Source organism: Talpa occidentalis, unplaced genomic scaffold (genome assembly GCF_014898055.3).
Source record: "Talpa occidentalis isolate TD23 unplaced genomic scaffold, MPIMG_talOcc4v2.1 talOcc4.12, whole genome shotgun sequence".
NCBI lineage: Eukaryota > Metazoa > Chordata > Mammalia > Eulipotyphla > Talpidae > Talpa > Talpa occidentalis.
In genome coordinates, this window is record NW_023601212.1 from 94,048,119 (window position 1) to 94,072,945 (window position 24,827).

General features: G+C 47.1%; 2 protein-coding genes across 2 annotated transcripts in view; one reads left to right on the forward strand and one right to left on the reverse strand.

The window, feature by feature from the left end:
• Nucleotides 1-11,849, reverse strand: part of LOC119241892 (BOS complex subunit NOMO1) — a 46,775-nt gene extending 34,926 nt beyond the window's left edge. The window contains exons 1-6 of the mRNA XM_037507548.2: nucleotides 11,570-11,849; nucleotides 8,253-8,342; nucleotides 6,769-6,814; nucleotides 4,158-4,258; nucleotides 3,368-3,474; nucleotides 1,170-1,242 (exon numbers count right to left, since the gene is read on the reverse strand). Coding sequence (XP_037363445.1) covers nucleotides 1,170-1,242; nucleotides 3,368-3,474; nucleotides 4,158-4,258; nucleotides 6,769-6,814; nucleotides 8,253-8,342; nucleotides 11,570-11,734 — 582 coding nt within the window. The 5' untranslated portion in view covers nucleotides 11,735-11,849. The remainder of the gene's footprint in view (nucleotides 1-1,169; nucleotides 1,243-3,367; nucleotides 3,475-4,157; nucleotides 4,259-6,768; nucleotides 6,815-8,252; nucleotides 8,343-11,569) is intronic.
• Nucleotides 11,733-24,827, forward strand: part of ABCC6 (ATP binding cassette subfamily C member 6) — a 40,925-nt gene continuing 27,830 nt past the window's right edge. Inside the window, exons 1-8 of the mRNA XM_037508080.1 lie at nucleotides 11,733-11,972; nucleotides 17,016-17,198; nucleotides 17,496-17,621; nucleotides 17,776-17,904; nucleotides 20,225-20,350; nucleotides 21,533-21,594; nucleotides 23,688-23,819; nucleotides 24,320-24,523. Of these exons, the coding sequence (XP_037363977.1) occupies nucleotides 11,733-11,972; nucleotides 17,016-17,198; nucleotides 17,496-17,621; nucleotides 17,776-17,904; nucleotides 20,225-20,350; nucleotides 21,533-21,594; nucleotides 23,688-23,819; nucleotides 24,320-24,523 (1,202 nt within the window). The remainder of the gene's footprint in view (nucleotides 11,973-17,015; nucleotides 17,199-17,495; nucleotides 17,622-17,775; nucleotides 17,905-20,224; nucleotides 20,351-21,532; nucleotides 21,595-23,687; nucleotides 23,820-24,319; nucleotides 24,524-24,827) is intronic.

Below are 24,827 nucleotides of genomic sequence, written 5' to 3' on the forward strand. Positions count from 1 at the left end.
TTTTTCTAATCAATTTGTTTTCCCAGTTATTATACAACCTCACTCAGTATGTTTCTTCCTATTCTGAACTTTTAATATAAATTGTTTCAAAGACATAAAGAATACTCCAAAGCACACCTACTTGTGTTCTAATGAGCTAAGGAAATGAAAGAGTAGAAGTCAACTCAGACCCCATGTGCTCTAAATGCCTCCCTTGCTCTGCAGATGTCAGCACCATGAAGACATAGCAGCGGCCAATCCCAGGCCCTCGCTCTCATTTTTCTATGTGACTTATCCATACACTGTATTCAGGAGTGTTTTTAATTGCTACATACCCAGCATCTTCACACCCTTCAGCTTCCTGATTTTCTCTTTCAACTTTTTTTTTTTTTAAAGATTTATTTTTTTATTTATACAAGAGCTGTGGTACAGGCCAGAGGCGCGGGGGTGAATGAGAGGATTCACCAGAGACAGAGTGGAGAGCAGAACAGGCAGACGGACCTAAATACACTGCTGAGGGGAGCAGCGGGTGCGACAGGAGATGTCTGCCAGATCTTGCGGGAATCTCCCTGGCCAGTCAGGAATTGAACCTGCGCTGCAGAGGCTGCAGACAGCTTCACAGTGCTGTGCTCAACCCGCTGCACCACTGGGGAAGCCCCTCTTTCAACTTATAAGTTCCTGCATGTAGTCACACTGATGTATGTCATCCTCGTGTACAGAAGTCAATTGTGTGTTGAAACTACGATCCACACTCTTCTGAATGAACAATGAGGTTGTTTCAAACTTTGCTCTCTCAAACAAAGCTGCAGTAAGCATTCTGTACACTCTCCCTGGCACATATACAAGTTACTAGACTGTTCAGTGTATTTATAGATTACTGTTTCAGACTGAAAAGAGAACAGCAAATACATCTCATAAGATATTTCTGGTGTTGATTTAGCTTAAAATAGCTGTTAATAACAGACCTGCTTCACAGCAGGAAGACAATATTGTCACGTAAAATTGAAACCAACGTAAGTAACATCTGCCACAGTGAGCATTTTATCTCATAAACACCACCAAACTAATCAGCAGCATCACTGCTTTTTCATCTACTTCCAGAAAAACCATAAATTCATTTCATATCCTGAACTGAAAACCCCAAACCAGCATATTGTTGGTACAGTTACAGATACAACTGAAAAGCTCACCTCTTTCAATGCCCAAGTTGGATGAGTTGCAAGGATTTCATAATCTCCAGGAAGAACTTTAAAAAATGCAAACCTAAGAAATAAAAAATAACACTTAACTTTTTCCCAGCAACCCAAAGGCTTTTAATTGTATAAAAAATACTGGACCCACAGGGAAAATAATGTTGGAATTATCACAAGCTGGCCATTGCTCCTTCCTGTGTGCACAAATGGAACTCAACCCCTCACACACAGATCCACAGCACGGAGCAGGGAGCATTGCTGTGTGCAAGGAGCAGCACAGGAGGTCTTGGGTTTCCCTTCACCCAGAGGATTTCTGGCTTAAAATCCAGTGACTGTGGGGCCTCTCTGGTGGTGCAAGGGGTTAAGACACAACCTATGAAGTTGTCCGCAGCCTCTGCAGCACGAGTTCAATCCCCAGGCTGACCAGGGAGCAACCCACATGGCACAGCAGACCTCTCCTGTCTCGCCCGCTGCTCCCCTCAGCAGTGTACTTCGGTCAATCTGCCTGTTCTGCTCCCCACTCTGTCTCTGGTGAATCCTCTCACCCCTCACACCTCTGGCCTATACCCCAGCTCTTGTATGCATAAATAAATAAATCTTTAAAAAAAAAAAATCCAGTGACTGTGGTTTAGCTGGAATGACTCATAGAATATTCAAGTGAGTTTTGACAGAGGTGATAGGCATGAGTGAGCCAAGGAAAGGGAAGTGTACAAAAGAACAGAAGAAGACAGTGGTTATGTATGAAGAACAAAGAACAGGTCTGATGGGCTGACACTGACACAAGATGATCAAGATGATCAAGATGATATGGGGAGGGGCAAATGACAGCCATTTGCCCCTACACAATGGACTCCTATGTCCAGAAACAAATTCAAGCCATCCGAGCTCTCATGGAGAGCAACTGTGACGAAACTAGTGGCGGAAGAAGAGCACTTGAGTGGCTATAGGCAAAGCACGAGCAGTGAGATGAGTTGAGGTTGGAAATGTTATCACCAGGTGTCTAACACTTTTAGCCCTTTAATTTGCAAAGCACTAGACAATCAGAGGGAAGATTTTAGTAGCATGAACTCAAAAAAGCATTCCATTTCTTCTTTTGTGGTATTTTACTGTATCAAGTATAGATTCTAATAACTGGACAGGATTTGGAAACCACCTTGCTAAAATAAAATTGGAATTATTATTGGATTTTGGTCTAAGATTTAGCTTATGTTTCATGTTTGGAGTATCCCTGTTCTGCACATGAGTGACTGTTTTAGTTAATGCACATGAAAGAGATTCAGAAAGTTCCAGTCACTTTTCCCAACTAGGCCACAGCAAAGTACCGGCCTAGAGAACAAGAAAGCTCTGTATTCCCTCTGCAGACTAGGGTTAGAGAGGCATCAACCAAGTAGAAGTAAATGTTATTTCAAAATGAAAAATTTCAACAATCACTTAAAAATCAGATGACTTATGACAGACTAGTACATATATAAAAACTGCTATTTTGCAGTTTAGTTATTTTTGTATGCTGAAGTAGCTAGTAATGATCTGAATGCTTTCAAAATCATCAGGTAGAACTATTCTGGTATTAATCTTGGTACATCTGTTAACATTCACAATTCAATAATATAAATACAGTAAATAAACAAATGCTTTAAATCTGACTCAGTGAGGTTACTTAGTCATCAATTCCAACTACAATATATATTTGATGAATAACTTTTAAAAGTTATAATGGAGCTAACATAAATTGAGCTAATTTCCCATGCCAGGTAGTTTGAAATAGTATTAATTTAATCTTCCCAACAACCTCAGGCGCCAGGTTCTGAGATTATTTCATTTATAAATGAGGAAACGAAGGCCCAGAGATGACAGGCAACTTGCCTTAGGTCAAATGACTAGCAAATAGGGGAGTCAGGAACAAAACTTGGACTACCTGCTCTAGAGCCAGAATGTTCAACCATTGGCTAAAGACCTGCTATGTACCAGGCCCCACAGGGCATGCTTGATGGGCATTACCTCATTTTTAAGCACCCTACTGAAGCTGAGTGCATGGGTCAAATGACTCCCATTTTACAGACAAGGAACTTGAGGCTGAGGGGCATGAACTTGTCCAAATTTAAGATGCTGAATCAGGATTTGAACCACGGTCTCCCTAACACCAAAGCTCCCCCCGTCACTGCCTTCACAACCCAGGCAACACAGGCACTACTCACTTTCCACCAGGCTGTGTGACTGTGGACTGGATCTTTGCTTCGGTCCCTGTGTTCCTCAGAGACACCTGGACTCCTGCAGGACCCAGGGGCTGCCCTTTGCTGAGAACCTGCCATGAGAAGGAGGTTAGACCCAGCCCAGCAGACAAGTACTCTTGTCAATCACACTGTCCATCCTGCTCTGCTCCCCACATGGGGCTTGCAACCTGCTTTAGGTGTAGAATCCTTTGAAAAGGCGATAGAGATTACAGATTCCCTGCCTGGGGAGGCTTGAGGGGATGGGGAATGGGAACAGCAAACAGCAAAATAACCAACACTGTTTACTGAATCTAAGACACCATCAGTTAAAGAGGCACTGTTATCTTATGAACTATCGAGAGAGGAAAAAAATACCCACATTCCTCATCACTACCAAAAAAGCCACACATAAAGCCAGGACCCAGAGCCTAAGGTCCAGGAGAAAGACACCCACCACTAAGAAAGAGGGCAATGAAACTGGCACCCCTCAACCTTGGCACTGGATGGAGGGAAAAGAAACTGCCCTGGGAATTCATCCCTATAGGTCACACCTGGCATTTATACATTTAAACAGCCTCTATCTTGCTATCAGCAACCTAGACCTGACCCCTAAAACACCCTCCACATTTTGCATGCAATTTCACTGAGTTCATGTGACGTTTATCTATGGACTCAAAGCCCCAATTAAGAGTCCTGCATTTTTTAAAAGTAAGAGAAGATGCATCATCTATGCTATAGGGCAAACATTACAAATAACAAAGTTCCAGAGTCAAACCTTTCCGTTCACAGAGAAGCCGGTGAAAACGAAGTTGATGTCCCCGCCTTTTGTGCAGATGTCACTGACGCCATCCACGTACAGCTCCACGTTGGTTGGCTCTGAGGAACAAACAGGGGATGGAAGGAAAGGGAATAAGAAGCAAGAGCAAGCTTAGTTCTGGGATACTGTTTAGGTAAGACATATTGATTGGCAATGTTTGGTTTTATTTATTGTTGAGTGCTATCTACTGGATTGGCCCCAAACCCCAGGGCACAAAGAGGCATAGGGGCAAAGTGTCCCTCCCACCCCTGTCCTGGACACCCAGCCGGTTTCCTGCCCCAGAGGTACCAGTGTTCAGAGAAGTACAAACTTTTGTAATAGTCTTTCAGTCGTGTTCTGGCAAATAGTTGTATTTACTGCATGTTTACCACAGGCCAGGCACTGGGCTAAGTGCCTTCATTCTCACAACTATCTTAAGGGGGAGGTAGGATATGTGCAATTTCATGAGAGGTAAACGGAGGCACAGAAAAATGCACATGAGTGACAGAGCTCTAATTCAACCCCCAAAATATGGCTCAGATCTATCCCCTGACCACGTATGTGGCTTCAGCTGCATGAAACCAGGAACACACGGGCAAGAGATAAGCAGAAGGCCAAATGGGGACAGTGGCCATGGAAAAGCCATTGCCACGGCTGCCACATGGGCCATATCACCAGGGCACCTAACATTCGAGAAAGCTGGATTTTATGCACCATCTCCTGATTTTCAATACTAGCAATGAATTGTTTAAAAAAAAAAAAAAACTGAAGGGCTGGTACATCATTATGAATGATGCAGGGGTTAGTTGAGGGTTTAAAAAATGAGGAAGTATGTGGAGTTATAAGTACAGGGGAAAAAATGGAAAAATCAAAGAGAATTTTGGGTAAAATTAAGGATACACAAGCGCTAACCTTAACCCTGCAAAAAATAGTATTGAAATGGCCAATAAGCAAATGAAAAACTGGCAAGTCTACTGAGCACCAGGGAATACAGATCCCCACCAGCATGACTGAAAAGAAAAGCCCCACCACACCCAGCATGGGGGAGGATTGGAGCAGCTGGAACCCGCTCTTGGGACAGCAGAAGTTGCTGGGCCTTGGATATAGATAGTTGGCAACATCTGCCAGAGCTGAACAGAGAAAAATTCTATCATCCAGCAACCGAACTCTTAGCAGCCACTCTGGGGAAACACAAAGACACATGCACCAAAAGATACAGGCAAGAAAGTCCAGAGGACTCTTCCCAGTGGCCAGCCCAAAGGTCTGTCAGCATTTGAAGGAGTGAATCTCTTTATACACCTACAGCAACCCAATAAGCTAACTAGAGCTACACATACAGAACCAGACAAAAATGTACCTTCAGGATTCCATTTATATAATGTCCAAGAAAGACAAACCCACCTACAATTTTAGAAGGTCAGTGCAGTGGTCCCCTGTGGGGTGGGGAGGGTGCGGTGGAGCAGTTAATGAGTGCTGTCCTGGGGAACCTCTGGGCTGCTGGAAAAAGTCTGCTTGTTATCTGGCTACTGTTCACTTTGTGAAAATCATGAAAGCACTACCCTTAGGATGAGCACACTATTCTGGAAGCACAATTCTATAAAAAAGCTTATCAAAAGAAAAAGCAATGACATCAGGGGAGGGGACTAAAAGAAAACACTCCCCTGGGCTGTAGCCTCTGCTGTAAACATCAGTTGGCTTTGATTCCCCTCCAGCTTTCTGGAATAGACGAGCCAGGTGCAGGGACTGAATTCTTCCTTCTTAGTTCACTAGCAAACTTGATGGGAACAACTGGGGCACCTGCTCCTCTCCCCAAGATACAGGCCTCATACAATCCATGACAGAAATGTCTCAAATCTCTCCTCTCCAAAAATGTCAAGTCAAAGCAGAAGTCTCTCTTCTGAACTCAACCGTAGTCCCAGCTCTCCAACTTTGCTAAAAGGCAGTTATCTCAGCAAAGTTTTGAGCTTTTGTCTGTATGGGCACAGAAGGCCTACTTTCAAGTATTTACCAATTAACTGCTACTATGTCACTCTGAACACATAAAGGCACCAGCCCACTAACCCTCCCACAGCCTCTGAGACAGGGACTAAGCTCTCCTGGCTGCGTGTGGGGATGGAGGCCAGCCCATCCCCACATGGAAGTAATGTATTACATGGAAGTAACATGTCCCAGGTTGTCACAGAGCTGATAAAGCCCAAGGCTGCCAGAACCTCTGCTCTAAGAGAAGTAGCCAAATCTCACAATGTTTAAATGTTGCAATTAATTCACTAAACAACACTGAGGGGCCTAAGAAAGAAGCTGTCCCAGGATAGGAGCAAAGTCCCCACTCCTGACCGCTACATACCACTCTACCGCCACTTACTGAAGGAAACTACAGAAGCAGAGCCTTGGAGAAAGGGACAAGAAAAGATGGCAATTTTAAGAAGGCTGACAGAAGGCCTTAAGGTAGACTGAAGGTAAATCCAATCAACTCTGAAGTGACAAGGGGGGTGAGGGCCTCTTCTGCATGAGAAAGAACCCTGAATATAACAGGCAGCATCTAATCTTAACCTTTACACAGTATGTCTCATCTAGTTATCAGTTAACTTACCAAAACTCCAGCCTAGAGGAGGCTCGATCTTCAGAATGAAATCTCCCTAAGAGGGGGAAAAAATGCAAAGGAATGAGAACTGATGATCCTTCTGTGCTAGGTTAATATAATTTAGTGCTATCATTTAATCGAGCATTTTTAGACATGAAAAGAATTCCAGGCATAAGCTGTCTCCTGTAAATGGCTGAGAAATCTCTGTTCCCCTTCAGATGGGGAAAGCTGAACACCAGAAACTGAACAGCAGAAAATTCCAGTTAAGACCCAGCCAAGGGGGCCAGACACTATACTCAGCCACTCGCTGTCTCCTGATAGCACACATGCTACTACCGAGTCTCCAATGAGGCCTTCACATGCCCAGGGATAGCACATCTCCTTAGGAAATAGCCATTTCTCAAAACTAGATTTTACTCCTTTAGTGGCTTCATGGGACTGATACTAATAATAATAATTAAAAAATTCAAGACCCAGCTAGTTAATCTCTGGAAACTAATCCTACATACTATGCATAAAGATATCTACGGTTGTGTTGGTAGTAACAATAGTTGTAAAAAGTGGGGAAAGCCTCTATCAACAGAGAAGCAGTTCAGCACATCAGCACTGTGGGTTAACTGGGACATGCTAAGTAGCCACTATAAGGCAGGCAGCAGATCTGCAGATGCTGCTGTTGAAAGTGTGCCAAGAAATTATTTATAGGGGAAAAAATCAAATTACAGAGGAATTCCTATTGCTTGATTCCAATTGTAACCAAAAAATCAAAATGAAAACTATATATATGGACTGCCTTTACAAATTTGGCAAATCTATTTTTCCAAATAAAAAGGTGAAATGTGAGGAAGTTGGGTGGGTGTAGACACACGTGTTAACGTGCAGCCATGTGCTGGGCAGACGGAGGGGCGTGGACATTCATGACGCCTGTGTCACCATGGATCTCGAGAAGGCAGCGTCAGGACGCACACCACAACACAGCCCACAAAGAGACTAGCACTGGGGGGCAGAGAGTGAAAGTTATATACCTCTGAAAATCCCAATGTTTTTCACAAAGCTCCTGCAATCTTATATTACTTGTACAATGTTTTTAACAACATTCCAGATTGCCTGAAGTCAAGGGCGCTGGTAGATCACGTTTTCTCAACTTTGGTACCCATGGCCTGTGCTGCACAGTGTGACGGGATGTGGGGCTTCATTTCTGGTCTCCACTTTCTAGGCAGTTGCAGAGCTCTCTCTCCCGCAGCAGGGACCACCAGGAGTGTCTCCAGGCGTCGCCAGTGGAAACAGTGGAGAACCACTGTATTCAATCACATCAGTTATAAGCCGTCTCCCTCGGAATGTGGCCAGCAACGTCCTATTCTAACTATAACTTACAAAGCAGGAAAGTATTTGCTCCCGTGGGGAAAGGCTGTCCTCCTGGCTGTCACAGGTTTTGATCCTGTGGCCCACACTAACTACACCCCATCATAAAAGACTAAAGTACCCTTGCTTCTTACCTTATCATACAAGGGGATCATAAAGTAACCATTGTTAGGGGCACAGTCTGTCTGGTATTTCAAAGTCCCATGCTTGGTGTACAGCTTTATCTGGAAAGGAAGGAAATTAGAGAAGTTGTAATATCTGAGTTTCTACATTTGTAAAAGGAAGCAGTTGGATCTGATGACATGTAAGAGCCTCACCGCTGAAATCTTACCATGTGACCATAATAAGAACAAAAGAAAGTCATACAGGTAAGAATTAGCTATGTACCATCCACCTGGAAGCATTCCAAGTCACTACGCATGTGCTGAGGCCCCACCATAATACACGCTGCTTTTGACAACGGGCACTGGGTACAGAGAGGAATAAGACAAAGTGTCCCTAAATGTGATTTGATAGCTTTCAGGTTAAAATCATCTAAAGTCGATCCCAATAGTCTATTTTTCAATCTTTTACATTTCATTTTAGTGGCTGTCTATGTTGTTTCTGGGTCTAAAGAAATTTTCAAATTTTGCTGTTAGTCAGGTCCTTGTTAGCACGGGATTTCTGAGTGCCACTTCTGTTTCTAAACTAGGTCTGGGGTAAGAGCCAGGGAGCTGCATTATTAACACCAAATGATGGAAGCTTTTCATTTTCACTTTCATTCTCTGGACAAAAAACATTACCAGCACAATATACTCAAAAACCCTCTTGCACCCTGAGCATGCCCAGATACAAACTGTGAACTCATTCAGTGCTCAAGTAATGTCTGGGTCTTCCACAAACTGTGCGACCTTGGGCAAGTCATTTAACTTCCTGAGGTTTCATTTCTTTAAGGGGAAAAGAGAGCCACTGACCTTGATGGTGACTGTAGAAACTGCTATTCATGCATATAAAGCAGCCGGCAGAGTACAGACTCAAAGCAAAAGGAGTTTGTATTACTATTAAACAGCTCTTTGGGAAAAAAAAAAAATGGCAATTACTGTGTCACTGCAGGCAAAGACTGGCTACAAGGAGTTTCCTAAACCTACCTGATGGCTCAGCCACTCCAAGCCTCAGTTTTCATATTTGTAAGAGGAAGCAATTGGATCTGAAGAAATCTAAGAGCCTCACTGCTAAAATCTTAACATGTGACCATAATAAGGAAATAAGAAAGTCATACAGGTAAGAGGTGTATAAACAGCAAACTCAAAATGTGCACACTTGGAGAAAAAATAACATATAGACTACAAGTTCCCAGTGGTCACAGCTTATAGCTAGGGTTAGGGACAGGATTCAGTGTAGGTAGGCTGGAGAAGGCAGTTTTATTGGAACACAGAAAACAATCAAGAAATGATTGTGGAGGGGGGGGAGAAATGATTGTGGGGCCTCCCTGGTGGTACAGGGGTTAAGTTTCAGTGCTACCAAGCTATCACCAGCCACTGCAGCATGAGATCGCCAGGGAGCTGACCCACATGGCACAGCAGACCTCTCCTGTCTCACCGGCTGCTCCCCTCACCAGTACATTTCAGCAAATCCAGCTGTTCTGCTCCCTGCTCTACTCTGGTGAATCCTCTCACCTCTCCCCCATACCTCAGGCCTACACCCCAGTTCTGTATGCATAAATAAATAAAAATTAAAATAAAAAAAGACATGATTGTGAAATATCTTGGTTAATTACATTTCTTTCATAAAGTACAGGTGAGGACACAAGATGGCAATATACATTACAGATACGAAATGTTGGATTTCATAATCAGAAATTATGAAAGAATGAGTGTTACAGACCACCTGGATAGAGTTCAGGGAACACACTTCATGGAGGGTCACAAAACCTGCTCACTGCTCCCCAGGTGACTGTTAAGTGTTTGGTGGGCATGGCCCTAACTTTTCTTCCTTCACTTTTTGTCTGAAGTCCTAGGAAACTATGAGACGCAAAAAGTCTTACAAGGCAACTTCTGACATGCCCTGTGCCCACACCCTGGGAGGCCATCTGGAGGTGGCATGGGGACCCAGCAGCTCTTAGGATCCTGGCTACTGCTAGGGGGGTAGAATCGCTAAACACCTGATTTCTTAAGACCAAAAAATGGTCTTAAGAAGCCACAGACAGGATAGTCTTGATGGTGACACTTCTCTTCTTCAGGAAATATATGGTGCTGGATGTGCTTCTCTCCAATGCCACTTTTCAGGACAAGAAATTGGGCCAAGGCAGGGTCAAAGAGCTAGTGGGGTGTGGAATCTACTTCCTACCCCTCCCCCAATCCTCAGCAAGCTGCTCTAAGACACTGGCTCAAGCCTTCACTGCAGCCTTCCCAGAATGGCTCAAATGAGCTTTCAGACAGCCCCTGGGGTTCCAGGCCCTTCTCTATAGCATTCTCAGCATCGTTCTTTTTTCCTCAAGTCCCCTTCTGCCACATCATAAGTACCCTCCAAAATCAAGAGGCCCAGCCTTACCCTGACAAGTGACCTTCTACCCTTATCTCATCAGCCAACCTCCCTCCCTCTTCGCAAAAGCTTGCTGGGTCATAATCCTACTAGGCTGACGATGGGGCTTTATAAGGTAATAAAAGGGCTTCTGCACAAATCTCTAGAGTAATTCCAACAATTACCCAGAATAGCAATCAGGACAGCTGACAACTCTGCATTTTCATTGGGAAAAGAGTCCCAAGCAGGGAATGGGGGGGCTTAAAAATACAGACCGCGACCTCAGAGGCCGAGGAAGATTTACTGGGTCAGGCTCCCTGGGAAGGAAATTAATGGTCTCTAAAAGCACCCCACAGGGGTGGGAGCAGTGCATACAGCTTTTGGGGGCTCTGAGTTGTGGGAATTGGGTGATAAAACCTATGGTCTTTAGGGGAAATCTGGGTTTCAGGGGATCTGATTCTGAGCGATCTGAGGTCTAACTTTTGAAAACTGGGGGGTCTGGGTTCCAAGGAATCTGCAGTCCAGGTTCTGAGGATCTGGGGTTCGGGTTCTGGAGTCAGGGTCCTACTGAGACTGAACTTCAAGAGAGATCTGGGGTCTGGATTCTGGGAGCTGTCAGGGTCCCGGCTCATCCTGCGCCTGGATTCTGGGGACCTGCAGTTTGGGCTTTGAAGACCTTGGGGTCTTGCTGAGGGTGGGGCGGGGCGGGCCCTCGGGTGTGAGTGATAAGATAAAACTACGAGAACCACCGGCGCCGTCACCGAATAAACGTGTCTCGCACGGGGCGCCCCCAGCCCCAACCCCAGGCGCTGGCTGACCCCCGCGAGCACCCCCTCTCGGCTCGGGGGGCCCTGGGGGCCCTCAGAAAGCGGCGCCTTAAGAGGCGAGGCCCCCCCCCACCCCGCCCAAGAGGGCGAGGGGGCCGGGCCCACAGCCGCCCGGGCGGCCTCACCTCGATGAGCGAGTAGTTGATCTCCACGTCCGACTTGACGAAGCCCCCGCAGCCCACCACGATGTCCTCGGAGCCGCGCGCCGGCCCCACGCAGCTCAGCAGCAGCAGCGCGGCGGCCGCCACCGCCCCCGGCCCCGGCGGCCCCGCGCCCCGGCGCGCCCGCATGGCCCGGCCTCGGCCGCCCGACCCTCCGCAGGCCTCGGGGTCCCGCCCCGCACGCGGCGCCCGCCCGCCGCTTCCTGCTCGCCGGGCGCTGACAGCCCCAGGCCCGCCCCGCCGCGACTGCGCGTGCGCGTCCCCGCCCCGAGCCACGCCCCCGGCAGGAGCACTACGGCGCATGCTCGGCAAGGAAACCAGCCCGACTGTGCCCCCTGGAGGCCGGGAGGACTCCGAGCGCGGTCTGGCAGGGTCCCCAATTTTTTTTTTTTATATATAATTCTTAATCATTTTCATTTTTGCACAATGTATGCATTTTCATTTTGGTTATATTCCCCATACAATTACCACCCCCCTTATTCTGACCCTAATCCCTCTTCTCCTACCTCCCCAACCTAGTGTCTCTGGTCTATAGTTGCTTGTTGGTTTTGATTTTTACTTTATTACAATTAGTCTTTTTCCTGGTGCCCTATTTATTCAAAAGGGCACCTGCACCCCTATGTTTATAGCAGCACTATTTACAGTAGCTAAGGTATGGAAGCAACTCTAATGTCCCAAAATAGATGACTGGATCAAGAAGATGTGGTACATAAACGCAATGGAATATTACTCAGCAATCAAAAAAATAAACACATGCAGTTTGCAGCAACATGGATGGAGCTGGAAGGGATCATGCTCAGCAAAATAAGCCAGAAAGAAAATGAAAAATACCGATGGGCTCACTCATAGCAGGAATTTAGATTCCCGAATCCTTTTAACCCACGTTTCACAGGTGATTTATAATCTCAAAAACCCTTCAGGGATTTGTGTATTGTGCATTGTTCCCTTTGATAAATGATCAGTAAGCACTTTTAAGCAAAATAGAGCACATTTCTGAACCTCCCCCGTGGTGCAGCGGGTTGAACGCAGCACTGTGAGGCTGTCCTCAGCCTCTGCAGCGCGGGTTCGAGTCCCAGCTGGCCAGGGAGGTACCCACATGGCGCGGCAGACCTGTCTCGCCCGCTGCTCCCCTCAGCAGTGTATTTCAGTCGTCTGCCTGTTCTGCTCCCCACTCTGTCTCTCATGAATCCTCTCACCCTCTGGCCTGTACCCCAGCTCTTGTATAAAAATAAATAAATCTTGGGCCTCCCCAGGTGGCCCAGGCAGTTGAGCGCCTTGCTGTGAAGCTGTCCGCAGCCTCTGCAGCAGCGGTTCCATCCCGGCCGGCCAGCAAGGGTCCCACATGTCACAGCAGACCTCTCCTGTCATGCCCTCTGCTCCCCTCAGCAGTGTATTTCGTCAGTCTGCCTGTTCTGTTCCTTGCTCTGTCTCTGGTGAATCCTCTCACCCTCCCACGTATCTGACCTGTACCCCAGTTCTTGTATAAAATAAAAATGAATAAATCTTTTAAAAATAAATAAATAAATCTTAAAAAAATAGATTCATTTCTGTTCAACATATCTTTTTAATACAGTTAAAATGTATTTTACTTGTGACTCTAATAATATTTGTAAGAGAAAAAATTTTGAGGTTTTCCCCTGAAGAAGTGCATACAGCCTTATTTACTTCAAATTAAAGCTGAAATTACACACTATTTGTCCAAAAATAGTCAAAATATTGGCCTGTTGTATTTCATTCCAAGACCAAATACATACTGTAATGTGGACTGCATTTAGCCACAAGTCACACCAATATTAACAAAAATTGTTTTTCTGACCTGATCTTTGGAATTCTTTAATTTGGCCCCTGTTTTTTTTTAAAAAAAGCACTTTTTGGAGTAGTTTTCATATTTTATTTCTAAATGATAAGGTAAGAAAGAAGGAAGATTTCCTCCAAGAATTTGCCATTCTGGCTCAGATGTAAGCAATAGACAAGGTGAATCGCAAGGATTTAACACTACACACTGGCAAGATCTTTGTTGTGGCTACATGTGTAATGGATGATACCTCCACAGAGGATCTCAGTCATAAGTAATCTGATTTTAGTTTCTCAGTCTGCCTTCTTTCTCAAGAAGACTGTCAACTGCTCAGATAAAAAGAGATTATTTATATAATTATCTTATTTATTGGGGTTTGTATTTATAACCACAACTGAAAGATGCCCTTTATCCTTCCTAACATGAACCTCTGGTTTGTCTTAGCAAATGGCCAGAGGGTTGAAAGTCACCGCTTAGGAATGCTGGCCCCTGGAGTCTTCTCATCTTAACAGAATGAGAAACTGAGGCCTAGAGAAGGAAAGGGATTTGGCTAGGTCTCTCTGCACACAACCATCTGCTTTTCAGAAAACTGGAGAGCAGGCTTTGAAGTGCCCGAGTTTTGCTCTTAGCTCATTCCAACTGAATCCCTCTGCGTTCTTTCTGACCTCATGGCCACTCCCCCTCAAATTCCCACTATTCCTCAGGTGCATCTTCAAATACAGGAGCAATAAAGCACTAGTGCTGTGACAATGCCAATGGAAGAAGAAGGGGGTAGGTGGGACAGGGGGCTAGAGCCTTCCCATAATTTCAATCAGCCTCCACCAGATCTCTCTTTAATAAACAGGAGTGAATTAACTGCCACAGCAGACCAGCCACATTCAGGTTCCCCTACTCTTGCAGAAGACCAGGCAGAACAACCAAGAGGATGTTGCCTGGGACCCAGAGAGGGTTGAAGAGGCACTCAAAAAGAGGGAAACTGGGCCAGAGAATCCACACCGTGGAGGTCCTGCAGGGTGCTGGACTAAAAGATGAGGACAAGATCCCAGAAAGCCACAGGGCAGAGTGAAGAACATGGAGGGGACTTTAATTCTTTACCCAAACTATTCACCTCTGATGTCTGTCTGAAGAAGTTGAATCTTCTGTTCTTATCCTGACAGAAATATATGTTCCTTGCAAAAGGAGACAAAACAAATTTGGGGTTCCTCTTGATCTCTGCTAGTGCATTTCCATCATTTAGTCCACATGTATGTGTTACACAGAGGATTTTCCAGAAAGAACTAGTGTCTCGGGAACACCTTAAGTCCCAGGAGAGGAAGGTAAATGACTTGACTTTCTTCCACACTTTCCTCAGCTTGAGCATATACTTTGTTTTTACTTGACATTTAGCAATCCTCTTTCCATGTTAATACATGGCTCAAGAACCTATGGGTGACATGATATTAATGCTAACTGAGCTGACTCTGCCTGAGCATTTCTTGCCTAACCACTGTGCTAAACCTTTTTCAGTACAGATAATTGTACTGCAGTTTTTGAAAGTTCACATTAGACCACGTCTTTTTACAAAAGACTTACATTAATCCCTGTTTTCACTAACTGAAGGAAATCCTAAGAGGATATTTGCTTTTATAACAAAAGGGAGAAAGCAAAAATAGCCTCAAGCCTTTGTTGATGAGCCACTGTTCTAAAGGCAGCTTTCTAGAATGGCCCACCTATCTCCTTCCCTGAACTCCCGTTTCTGGGCTGTGTTGTTGGTCACGTCATTGCTGCTTTTATGTTTGTGTTAGTTTAGCTTTTATTTGTTATGTGGTATGATTTGGTAAGTTACTCTTTTGGATGTAGGAGAGCTCAAATTTTATAAATGAACAGTAATTGCTTCTTTACTTCAGGCCACTTAAGTTAACAAAAGTTTTCATAGGAAAATTCTGCTTTCGAATGGGGGTGGAGTGGGAAAGCTGTACTCTTCCTAAACTCTTCCCACCACCCTCGAGGCTTGGGAAAGTCCATCCCTCTGTCCACCTTAACCAGGCACCCCTCCCCCCTTGGCCACACACGTGCACCCTGCTGTGATCTTCATGGTTAAAATTCCTGGAATTGCCAAGTCAAGTCCGTAGTGTTTTGGAAGTTTGGGATGACGCACGGAGTGGGGCAGGAGGGTTTGAGGGGGATGCCATGGCACTTTCTGGGGATCCCCTACCAGGTCGCCAGCCTGGGCTTCACCCCTCTAGCCCCACCCTCCTGGTGTGCAGCAGCTGGACCTTGCCCCCAACCTGGAAATCCATGAGCGCGCGAATCCCCGCCAGGCTGTCTGCCTGCCCCTTCCCTGGCCAGAAGCATTGTGGAAGCAGCTGCCTGGGACTGACCTGCAGACCACAGACTCCCGAGTGACCCGCTGGTTCCCTGATGGCCACGCCTGGAGGGCCCTGTGCTGCCAGGGAGGTGAGTGCCCCCTCCTTTTGGGGGGTTCACTAATTCTCTCTGACTGCAATACTAGGGAGGGTAGAGACCTCCCAAATTCCAGTCCCTGAAAAGGGAAGAGACCTGCCAGACCAATAGTGAGGGGTGGGATGACCTCTTTAACCAAGTGGAGCCCCTTTCCCCCAGAGTCCAGTTAAAGGGGCCTCCAGACCTGCCAGCTATGGGGTACTTAGACTTCTATTTGCATGAACTCAGGAATCCCTACCAGCACCACCCCTCTGGCTCCCTTTCTCAACCAGGCTCTTAGCAAAGGACTCTGGGGGGTGGAGTTCCTGGGTGGGGGTGGGGAGTTGAGGCTGCAAACTCCCAGGCATTCAGGGGCCAGGACAGTAAGACAATAATAATGGTTCATGTTAATTGAGGGCTTACTCTGTGCCTACCCCCTATGCATGCTCAGCCATCAGAGGTAGATTCTCTTATTAGCCCCCATTTGCAGGGGAGGAATCTGAGGCACAGGGAGCTTGGAGTTCACACAGCAGGTGAGTGGTGAAACCGGTGGGGGAGGGAGGGTGGCCATCATACACTTGGGAGAGAACTGAAGCAGCCGAGTCCTCTAAACGTCACATGGTAGTTTCTTCTATGGCTCGAGCAGGTCGGCAGAGGGGCTGAGATAAGATCACAGATAAAGACCGCCAGTAGAGCAAGCTTTGGGGTCAAACAGGCCTTTGTGGAAACTAGTTGTTATTTCCTATTTGTTTGGAGAGGCTATTGCCCTCTCTTTGCCTCAGTTCCCTGGCCTGTGAAATGGGACAGTAACATCTACCTCCTAAGTTGTTGTAAGGATTCAGTGACAGTCCATGCCAGCACTCACCATGAAGCCTGGGTCTCAGAGGCTCCAGGACCCAACCATCCAGGTTCCGATTCCAGCTCTATCACTTTCCAGCTGGGTAGCAACCATCAAGTTACTTAACCTCTCTGGGCCTCAGCATTCTTCATCCACAAAATCAATACGATACATGCATCTATCTTTTAGGGTTGATGTTAGGATTAAAGGAGTGGAAAATTATGAAGACACGCCAAAGAGTGGTTGGTACATTTTCATGTAATTGTTGGGGGTCCAAAAAGTTGCCTGCCTTCCAAGCAGATGACTTGGGGACCCCTGTGCTGTACCATCATAAGGGGCATCCTGGTGTTCCCTAGGTCTGGAACCAAACGGAATCAGAGCACACCACTGTCCACCTACTGAGCCTGTGCTTCCTGAGAACAGTAGGAGTGTGGGTGCCCCCTCTGTACCTCTGGGTCCTTGGCCCCATCTACCTTCTCTACCTCCACCGCCATGGCAAGGGCTACATCCGGATGTCCCCACTCTTCAAGACCAAAATGGTAGATACTGCCTTCGGGAGTCTGGAACCAGACCATGGTGGGGAGATCCCAAAGTGAATACTCCTCCTATCGAGGAGCACTCGGGGGTGGAGGGGGAAGAACGGCACCTGTTCATCAAACAGAAGGGTGCTCCAGAGGCGACAGAGTTCCCCTTCACCTCTGCACTTGTTAAATTATGACACTGACATCTTCCAGAACCCCATCCAGAGCCACTGTCCAAATGGACAGTGGGGCCACTGTCCAGTCTGCTGTCACCTTTCTTTTCACCCCCCAGCCTTATCGAAGCCTGTTCTCCAGGTGCTTGTGTTTGTCCTCATACTCCTGGGCACTTCCAGTGTGTCTATTGCTCTTTGGAGAATCCAGCGGGGAACGCCCGAGGCACCAGAATTCCTCATTCATCCCACCGTGTGGCTCACCACCATGGTAACACCCCCCCAGCCCCCAGCCTCGCTGGCTTGCTCCTGCTTGCAGCCTTTCCTGCTCTGGTGCAGGTTGTCGGGCAGAGCCGGACTCCCTCCCTTCCCCTCTGCCACCCCCTCCCCATTAAGGGTCCTCCTGCCTTGACTCTCTTGTCCAGAGCTTGGCTGTGTTCCTGATCCACATGGAAAGGAAGAAGGGGGTCCAAACATCTGGCGTGCTGTTTGGATTCTGGCTGCTCTGCTCTGTCTTTCCAGCTACCAGCATCGCCCAGCAGGTCTCTCAAGGGGTAAGTCAGGGCCTGGGCCACCTGGGGAAACCAATATTGCCGTCCATATTGGGTCCATGTTGACACATCACCGTTGCTTAAGTGCAAATGCAGCCCCTCAGTCCATCACCCCGTACACTTTTTATCAACACAAATTGTTATTGTCTTGCACACTCATTGTACACTTTACTTACACACCATTCATGCACCACACAACCACAGAATCCGAAACACCTCACACACGCACAGTGGCATGCACCCACTCACACTTGATGCTACACAGTTGTGATCATGCCTTCAAGCCCACACACATCTTGAGCACAGATAGGCCAGACTCCCATGCTGTGCACACAAGCGCACATCCTCCACACGCTGCATGGGCACAGGCACCCCTGAGCACACTCTTACTCTGTAAGTACATGATTCCCCTCATTCTCACACATTCTCACCCTGACCCATGCTCCCAGGCATTGTATTTGCCCACTGCTTTTGCACACCTACCCGTATATCTGCTTCCCAATATGAGAAGCAGCATTTTGATGTTGGGGCATGATGGATCACTTCTCTGCGAAGAGGAGGAAACCAGATCGCCTAGGGCAGAGTGTCTCAACATCATCATTCCAGGCATTTGGGGCAGGATAATTCTACTGATGGGAAAAGCTTCCCCATGCACTGCAGGGTGTTGTACATCCTTGGCCTCCACCCAGGTAGATGCCAGTAACACCCTCCCATTGGGGTAACGCAAAATGTCTACATTATCCAAAGTCCCCCAAGGGGTGAGATCATCCCCACTTGCATAGATGGCATGCTATCCCCAGGCCTCTGGCCAGGAAACCCAGGACAGCAGCTGGGTGGTGATAACGTGGATCATCATTTCTTGAACCAAATAGTAATTCTACTCCACACCAAATTCAGGACAAACTTTCCTATAGAAGCAAAGGTAAAAATGGCAGAATGGGGGAAGTTGCCCATAATGTAGTTAGAACATAAACTATAAAAATTCAATAGAGGAATTATGATTTGAAACTAGGGCTCTGTTTTGAGTCACAAAAAAGTTAACTCACTAATTTAAGGGGGAAAAAAATCCAAGAGAATGTATTCATTCTTGCATGTATCAGGTCATATAGGTGGGATCCTGGGGCGTAGCTGGTCCAGGAGTTCAGATCTCCATCTCTCTTGGCTCTGCATGTGAGCTTCATTCTAGATGGGTGGCGAGTCCTCCAGACTTGCGTTTCACCGACACAGAAGATCTCCCAGGGCTTCCAGGAGGTGGGCTCTCACTGGCCTGGTATGTGTCCGGTATCCATTCCCATCACAGGAGTGGGGAGACCCGCTAGAACATACTCAACTGACGGGTCAGGATCCAGTCACCTGCCCGGGAGTGGAGTCAGTTCTGCATAAACCACATGCCTTAGCATGGGCTACGAAATAAGGTGCCCTGGCCAGAAACAGCAGCAGACCCAGAGCAATCACTGCATAGCAGCCAAGCTCATGTTTTGGCTCAGATCATCTGTGTGCTCTTGAGCAAAGTACTATCACTCCTCAGGGCCTTGGTTTCTCCAGGTAAAACACAAAAAGTGAACCCCAACTGGGATGAACAGCAGAGACGGCCACCCTTGTGGTGCAAGGGTTAAGTCTCAGCCCTATGAAGCAGTCCACAGCCACTGCAGCACAATTTTGATCCCCAGCCAGGGAGCTACCCACATGGCACAGCAGACCTCTCCTGTCTCCCCGCTGCTCCCCTCAGCAGTGTGTTTCAGTAGATCAGCCTGTTCTGCTCCCCACTCTGTCTTTGATGAATCCTCTAAACCACCCCCCACCCCACACCTCTGGCCTGTACCCCAGTTCTTGTATGCATAAATAAATCTTAAAAAAAAAAAAAGAGCAGAAAGATTTGATGAGACAGAGAGTGGGCCCACGGCGGAGCCAACGTGCAGGAAGACCAGTTCCCATCTCAAGCTGGAGAACACTGGGCAAGAGGCAACCGGACGGAGAGTGGGGTGGGGGCTGAGATTGAGAAACGATTCCCTTTGTGGCACCAGGAGAAAGGCAGTGTCCCCTCAGATCATGTCCCAGCAGCTATGACCAGTTGTCATCTGGCTAAGGGCAACTCCCCAGCTGATCATTTGTGTGAACAGGATGTGTGTGAGGTCAGCCAGGAAGGGGGGGGCACTGGTCCCCTGCCTGGGTGCTGCTCCTGACATTGGAATACCCGCTGTGCCTCAACTTTTTCCAGCATGACAAACCCCCTCCTCAGCTCAGCCTCTGCTCCTTCCCTCCTCACAGGCCCCAGACAGCGACCTCTGCCTGCGCTGACTCAGGCCATCTTTCTCTCCCACAGGGCTTTCTGAGCGACCCCTTCCGCCACCTGTCGACCTACCTGTACTTGGCTCTGGTTGTGGCCGAGTTCCTGCTGTCCTGCCTTGCCGACCAATCCCCCTTCTTCCCTAAACACCCCCAGAAGTCTGTAAGTGGCCATGCCCCCCACCCACGGCCTCCCTCACCCCTCTCCCACCGCCACTCTCAGTTTCCCTATGTGACTAAAGGGAGTTAAACTAGAGCAGGGGTCTTGATTTTTTATTCCTTCTGCCATTCAGCAAAATGTATATTATGTCTACTCTCTACCATGGGTGGCCAAGGGCAGGAAAGAAAATACTATAGACTTTCTGGGTCAGATGGTCTCAGTGGCAAACACCCAACTCTGTTATTACAGTTCAAAAGCAATCACCGACACTATCTCACAAAGGAGCATGGCTGTGTTTCAATAAAACCTTATTTGCAGAGCTTGGCAGTGGGCCAGATTTGCCCAAGAACCATAGTTTGCCAACCTCTGCTCCATGCCCCAACTAGGTGCTAAGGATCTATGGTGAACATGCAGATGAGACCCCTGCGTTCATGCAGCCAGAAGCCATCTAGGGGAACCAACACTGACCCTATAGTCACACAAATGCATAGAAAATTACAACAGGGGCAAATGCTCTGCAGGAAAAGTTCATGATGCCATGAGAATTCACAACAGGTAACACTGAGCTAATCTATGATCGAGAAAGACTTCCATGAGATCATAGAGTTGATCTGAGATCATCTGAAAAGATGCGCAGCTGCTTGAAAAATCAAGCTAAAGCTGTAACAGGACAATCTTTTTCCTCTGAGGAGGACAACAAAAAATAAGAAGTTGATAACCAGCTGTGATGGCAAAGACATGGTGAAATCAGCACTCTCATGCCTGTTGACTAAGGGCATAGTTCCATGTAGCTTTTCTGGAGCATCTGGCAAAATCTCAGGGCAGATCCCTCTGAGCCTCTTTGCCACCTTTACCAAGGGATATTATTAAGCACGTTTTTGTCTATGTCATACATGGTCCTCGCTTTAAGATCTTTTTAGTCTTAGTATTAATAAAGTCATTCTGAGCAGCTGTTAGCTCTTAGTTTGTGGGTGCTGTCAGTCCCGTGACCCAACCCCTTTTTACCTTGCCTGCTAGGAAACTCTAAGCTCTTTGGTGCGTATCTCCAACAGCAGGCAGGGCACCTCAGTGTGCACTGTTGGCACTAAGCACATGGACCATTCTTCCTATCTTCTGTCCTTGGTCCCCCTGCACATACTGGCATGAAATATGAGACTAAGTCCTCCCCATGTTTTGTCTTTATAGAACCCATGTCCGGAGGCTGGCGCTTCCTTCCCCTCCAAGGTCACGTTCTGGTGGGTTTCTGGGTAAGTCAAATGGCAGGGAAGGGGCTTGGGCAGTGCCCCCACCCACCTGAATTTGCTCCTTTTATTCCCCATGAGGTTTCCTCCCATTCCTACCGAGGTCAGCCAGACTTTCTCCATCCCAGTCTTAGAGCGTTCCAGATTTTAGCATATCTGGCATCCACATCCCCTTCCCAGTCATTGGAGTGAGGTCTGAATTTGCATCCTGACACTGGGCTTAGCCAACCACATCACATTTATTCAATGTAAAGTGTTTAGTGCTTGTACCTAGCAGATGCTCAATAAAATCCTATCATTCAGCTTCAGTCACCTCACTAACATTTACATACCCATGTCCCAGTGTTGAGCAGAGAAAAGGCCAAATCTACTCCCCAGAGGTTCCTGGGCTGATGGAGAAGACATGTTTCTCCAGGGGGGGGGCACCCCAGGTGCTAAGGATGTGCCCACCCACTGGGTACCCCCACAGCCATATTACAATCCGATCTCAGTAGTACCTGAATCCTAGCCCCAACAGTACCTGGCTGAGTGACCCTACTTCACTGTGCCTCAGTCTCTTTGCCTGTAAAATAGGATAATGATGGTGTCTACCTCATAAAGTTGTGAGGATTAAATGTTTGTGAAGCTCTGAGCACAGGGTCTGGCACATTATGAGTGTTATACAACGTGGTTCTTAAGCAAATGAAGAATAGGATGGTCTGGGGTGTGGACATGAGGAAAGAGCACAAAAGTTGTCTTAAAACTCTACACAGGATCTAGCATTCTGCCCCTAAACTTAGGCATCCATGGGCCATCTTTCAAGCTTTTTGCCTTCATGGGTTATCACTCATACTCTATTTACTTAATTTCATTTCTGGAAATGAACTTGCTTCTGTGCTTCAGTATGCCTTTTTTTGAAGGAAACTTTCTGACCCTGCCAGAAGTCAGGAAAATCTTTAGAATACCTTGCCATGTAGAACTCCAAAATTAATTTCAGTGAAAACCAAGCAATATTAGTCTACATGTTAGTCTCATGTTAGTCAATATTAGCAAATTTGTAGATCATTCGCTTACCTGAGTTTGCTCTGTTAGAAAAGCGAGCTTGGAAAGTCTCGGGGAGGGATTCAAGCCTCAAACAAGACCTTCTCCTTGTTGTCCTTGGCAAGATTAAAGAGAACAGAAAAAGAACAGTACTCTTGCTATGGAAAGCAATAGTATTTAACTTCTTGAGTATATTCCAACACAAGGTTGGCATATAAATACATAGCAGCTCACAGGCTGGGAAACACTCTCTAAGCTGAGAGACCCATGGGTGGGAAATGACTTGCCCAAGGTCACAGAGCTGAGAAGTATCTTCATATGGCCATCTTCCGTGCCCTTGTCAGGAGGTAAAGATAAAGAGGAAGAAGCACATAGGCAAGGACTGCCTTGGTCCCCACACTGGCCACTGGCCAATGGGGAAAGACTGTACATAAATATAACAAGACCAAACAAGTAAATAATCATAATTCAACAAGCATTTTAGAAAAGAAAACTCAGGAAACTATGAGAGTTTATAATGGGAGCATCTAGCTGGACTGGGAGGTCATCAAGTGGGCTTCTAAGGAAATCAGCTCTAAGCCCAGAGGTAAAGGATGAGTAGGAGGGGCAAGGTGAGGAGCAGCAGGGAGAATTCTAAGCAGTGCTGTGTGCATGTGCAAAGGCCCTGAGGCCATGTGGCTAGAGGGGTAAATGAAGAAGCGAATGGGAACATTTAAAGCTGAGGGAGAAATGCAGATTCCCTCCATGGTGACAGTCTTCACCTCTGGACTTCTCATCCTTAGGGAGATTTATTTCCCCAGCCACCTATATGGGCCCTTGGTTAGGTCACTTAATCTATTTCATCCTTGGCTGGAAAATAGGTCAATAGTAATCTATCATAGAGGATCGTATGTGAACTAAATGAGGTGCTCTTTATAGACTGAGAAGAACCCTGTAAATGTTAGGGGAGATTAGATTAATTACCAGAGGCCAGCAGAGGTGCAGGAAGGTAACATGACTTCCTCAGGGTCACACAGCTACCAGGCCTGTGCCCTGAGGGGGGTAGATGGCAGGAGGAACCCTGTGATCCTCTCTTACAGGCTGGTCTGGAAAGGCTACAGGAGGCTGTTGGGGCCAAAAGACATCTGGTCTCTTGGAGGAGAAAACTGCTCAGAAAAACTTGTGTCCCAGCTCCAAAGGGAGTGGATCAGGAACCATAGTGCTGCCCAGAGGTGAGCATGTGGAGGATGCAAGCTGGCTGGCGCTGCTCAGTCACCAAAGCTCATCACTGGGCCCCAAGTACAACACCCTCACCCTCTCTTGGCTCCACTGCTTCAGTCCCCTGCCTGACCACTGATCTCACAAAGCATGAACTGACAACTCAACATAACTTTGCTCCCAGAGTGCTTTGCAGATTCCAGAAAGACCCTGACAAAGGGGGGTCTCTTTGAGGCCCCCAGAGGGAAGCTGTACTGGTGGAGCTGTGATCAGAAAACAGAAGGGCCATTTAAGATAGGGGTGGAGGCATGGCAGAAGAAGGAAGAGAGATCTTTGGGGCCCCTTTTACAAGGGCACTAATCCCATTCACAGCAGCTCCACCATGTCCTAATCACCTCCCCCAGGTCTCATGTCCTGACACCATCACCTTGGGGTTTCAACATCTGACTCTGGGGGGGACACAGACACTCAGTCTATTGCAAGGACCCAGAACCAATCTCTCCTCTCCTCTAAGGCACACGGAGACCACAGCATTTCAGAGGAAAAGAAGCCATGGTGTAAAGGCTTCAGAGACTGAGGCCTTCCTGCAACAGGAAGGGAGTAAGAGGGGTCCGCTACTAAGGGCCATCTGGCAGGTGTTCCGGCCCACCTTCCTCCTGGCAACGCTCAGCATGATCATCAGTGATGTCTTCAGGTTTGCTGTTCCCAAGCTTCTCAGGTGGGTCCTGGCCTGGTGCCTTGCTAAAGATGGTGCTCCCTTAATGGCGTCCCTCCAGGGCCAGGGTGGCTTCAGCTCTCCTGCCTCTGCCTGGACCTCAGGAGGGTGGGTGAAAAAGGATACTGAGAAAGGAAAAAATAAATGTGAAAGTAACTGTCCTAAGGGAGGAAACATGAGTGAAAGCTAATCTGACTGTATCAGTTAGCTTCTGCTGTATAACAAAACACCCCAACTGGGAGGGGCTTAAAACCACTTATTTAGTTCGTGATTATGTGGGTCATCAAATCATATTGGGCTCAGCTTG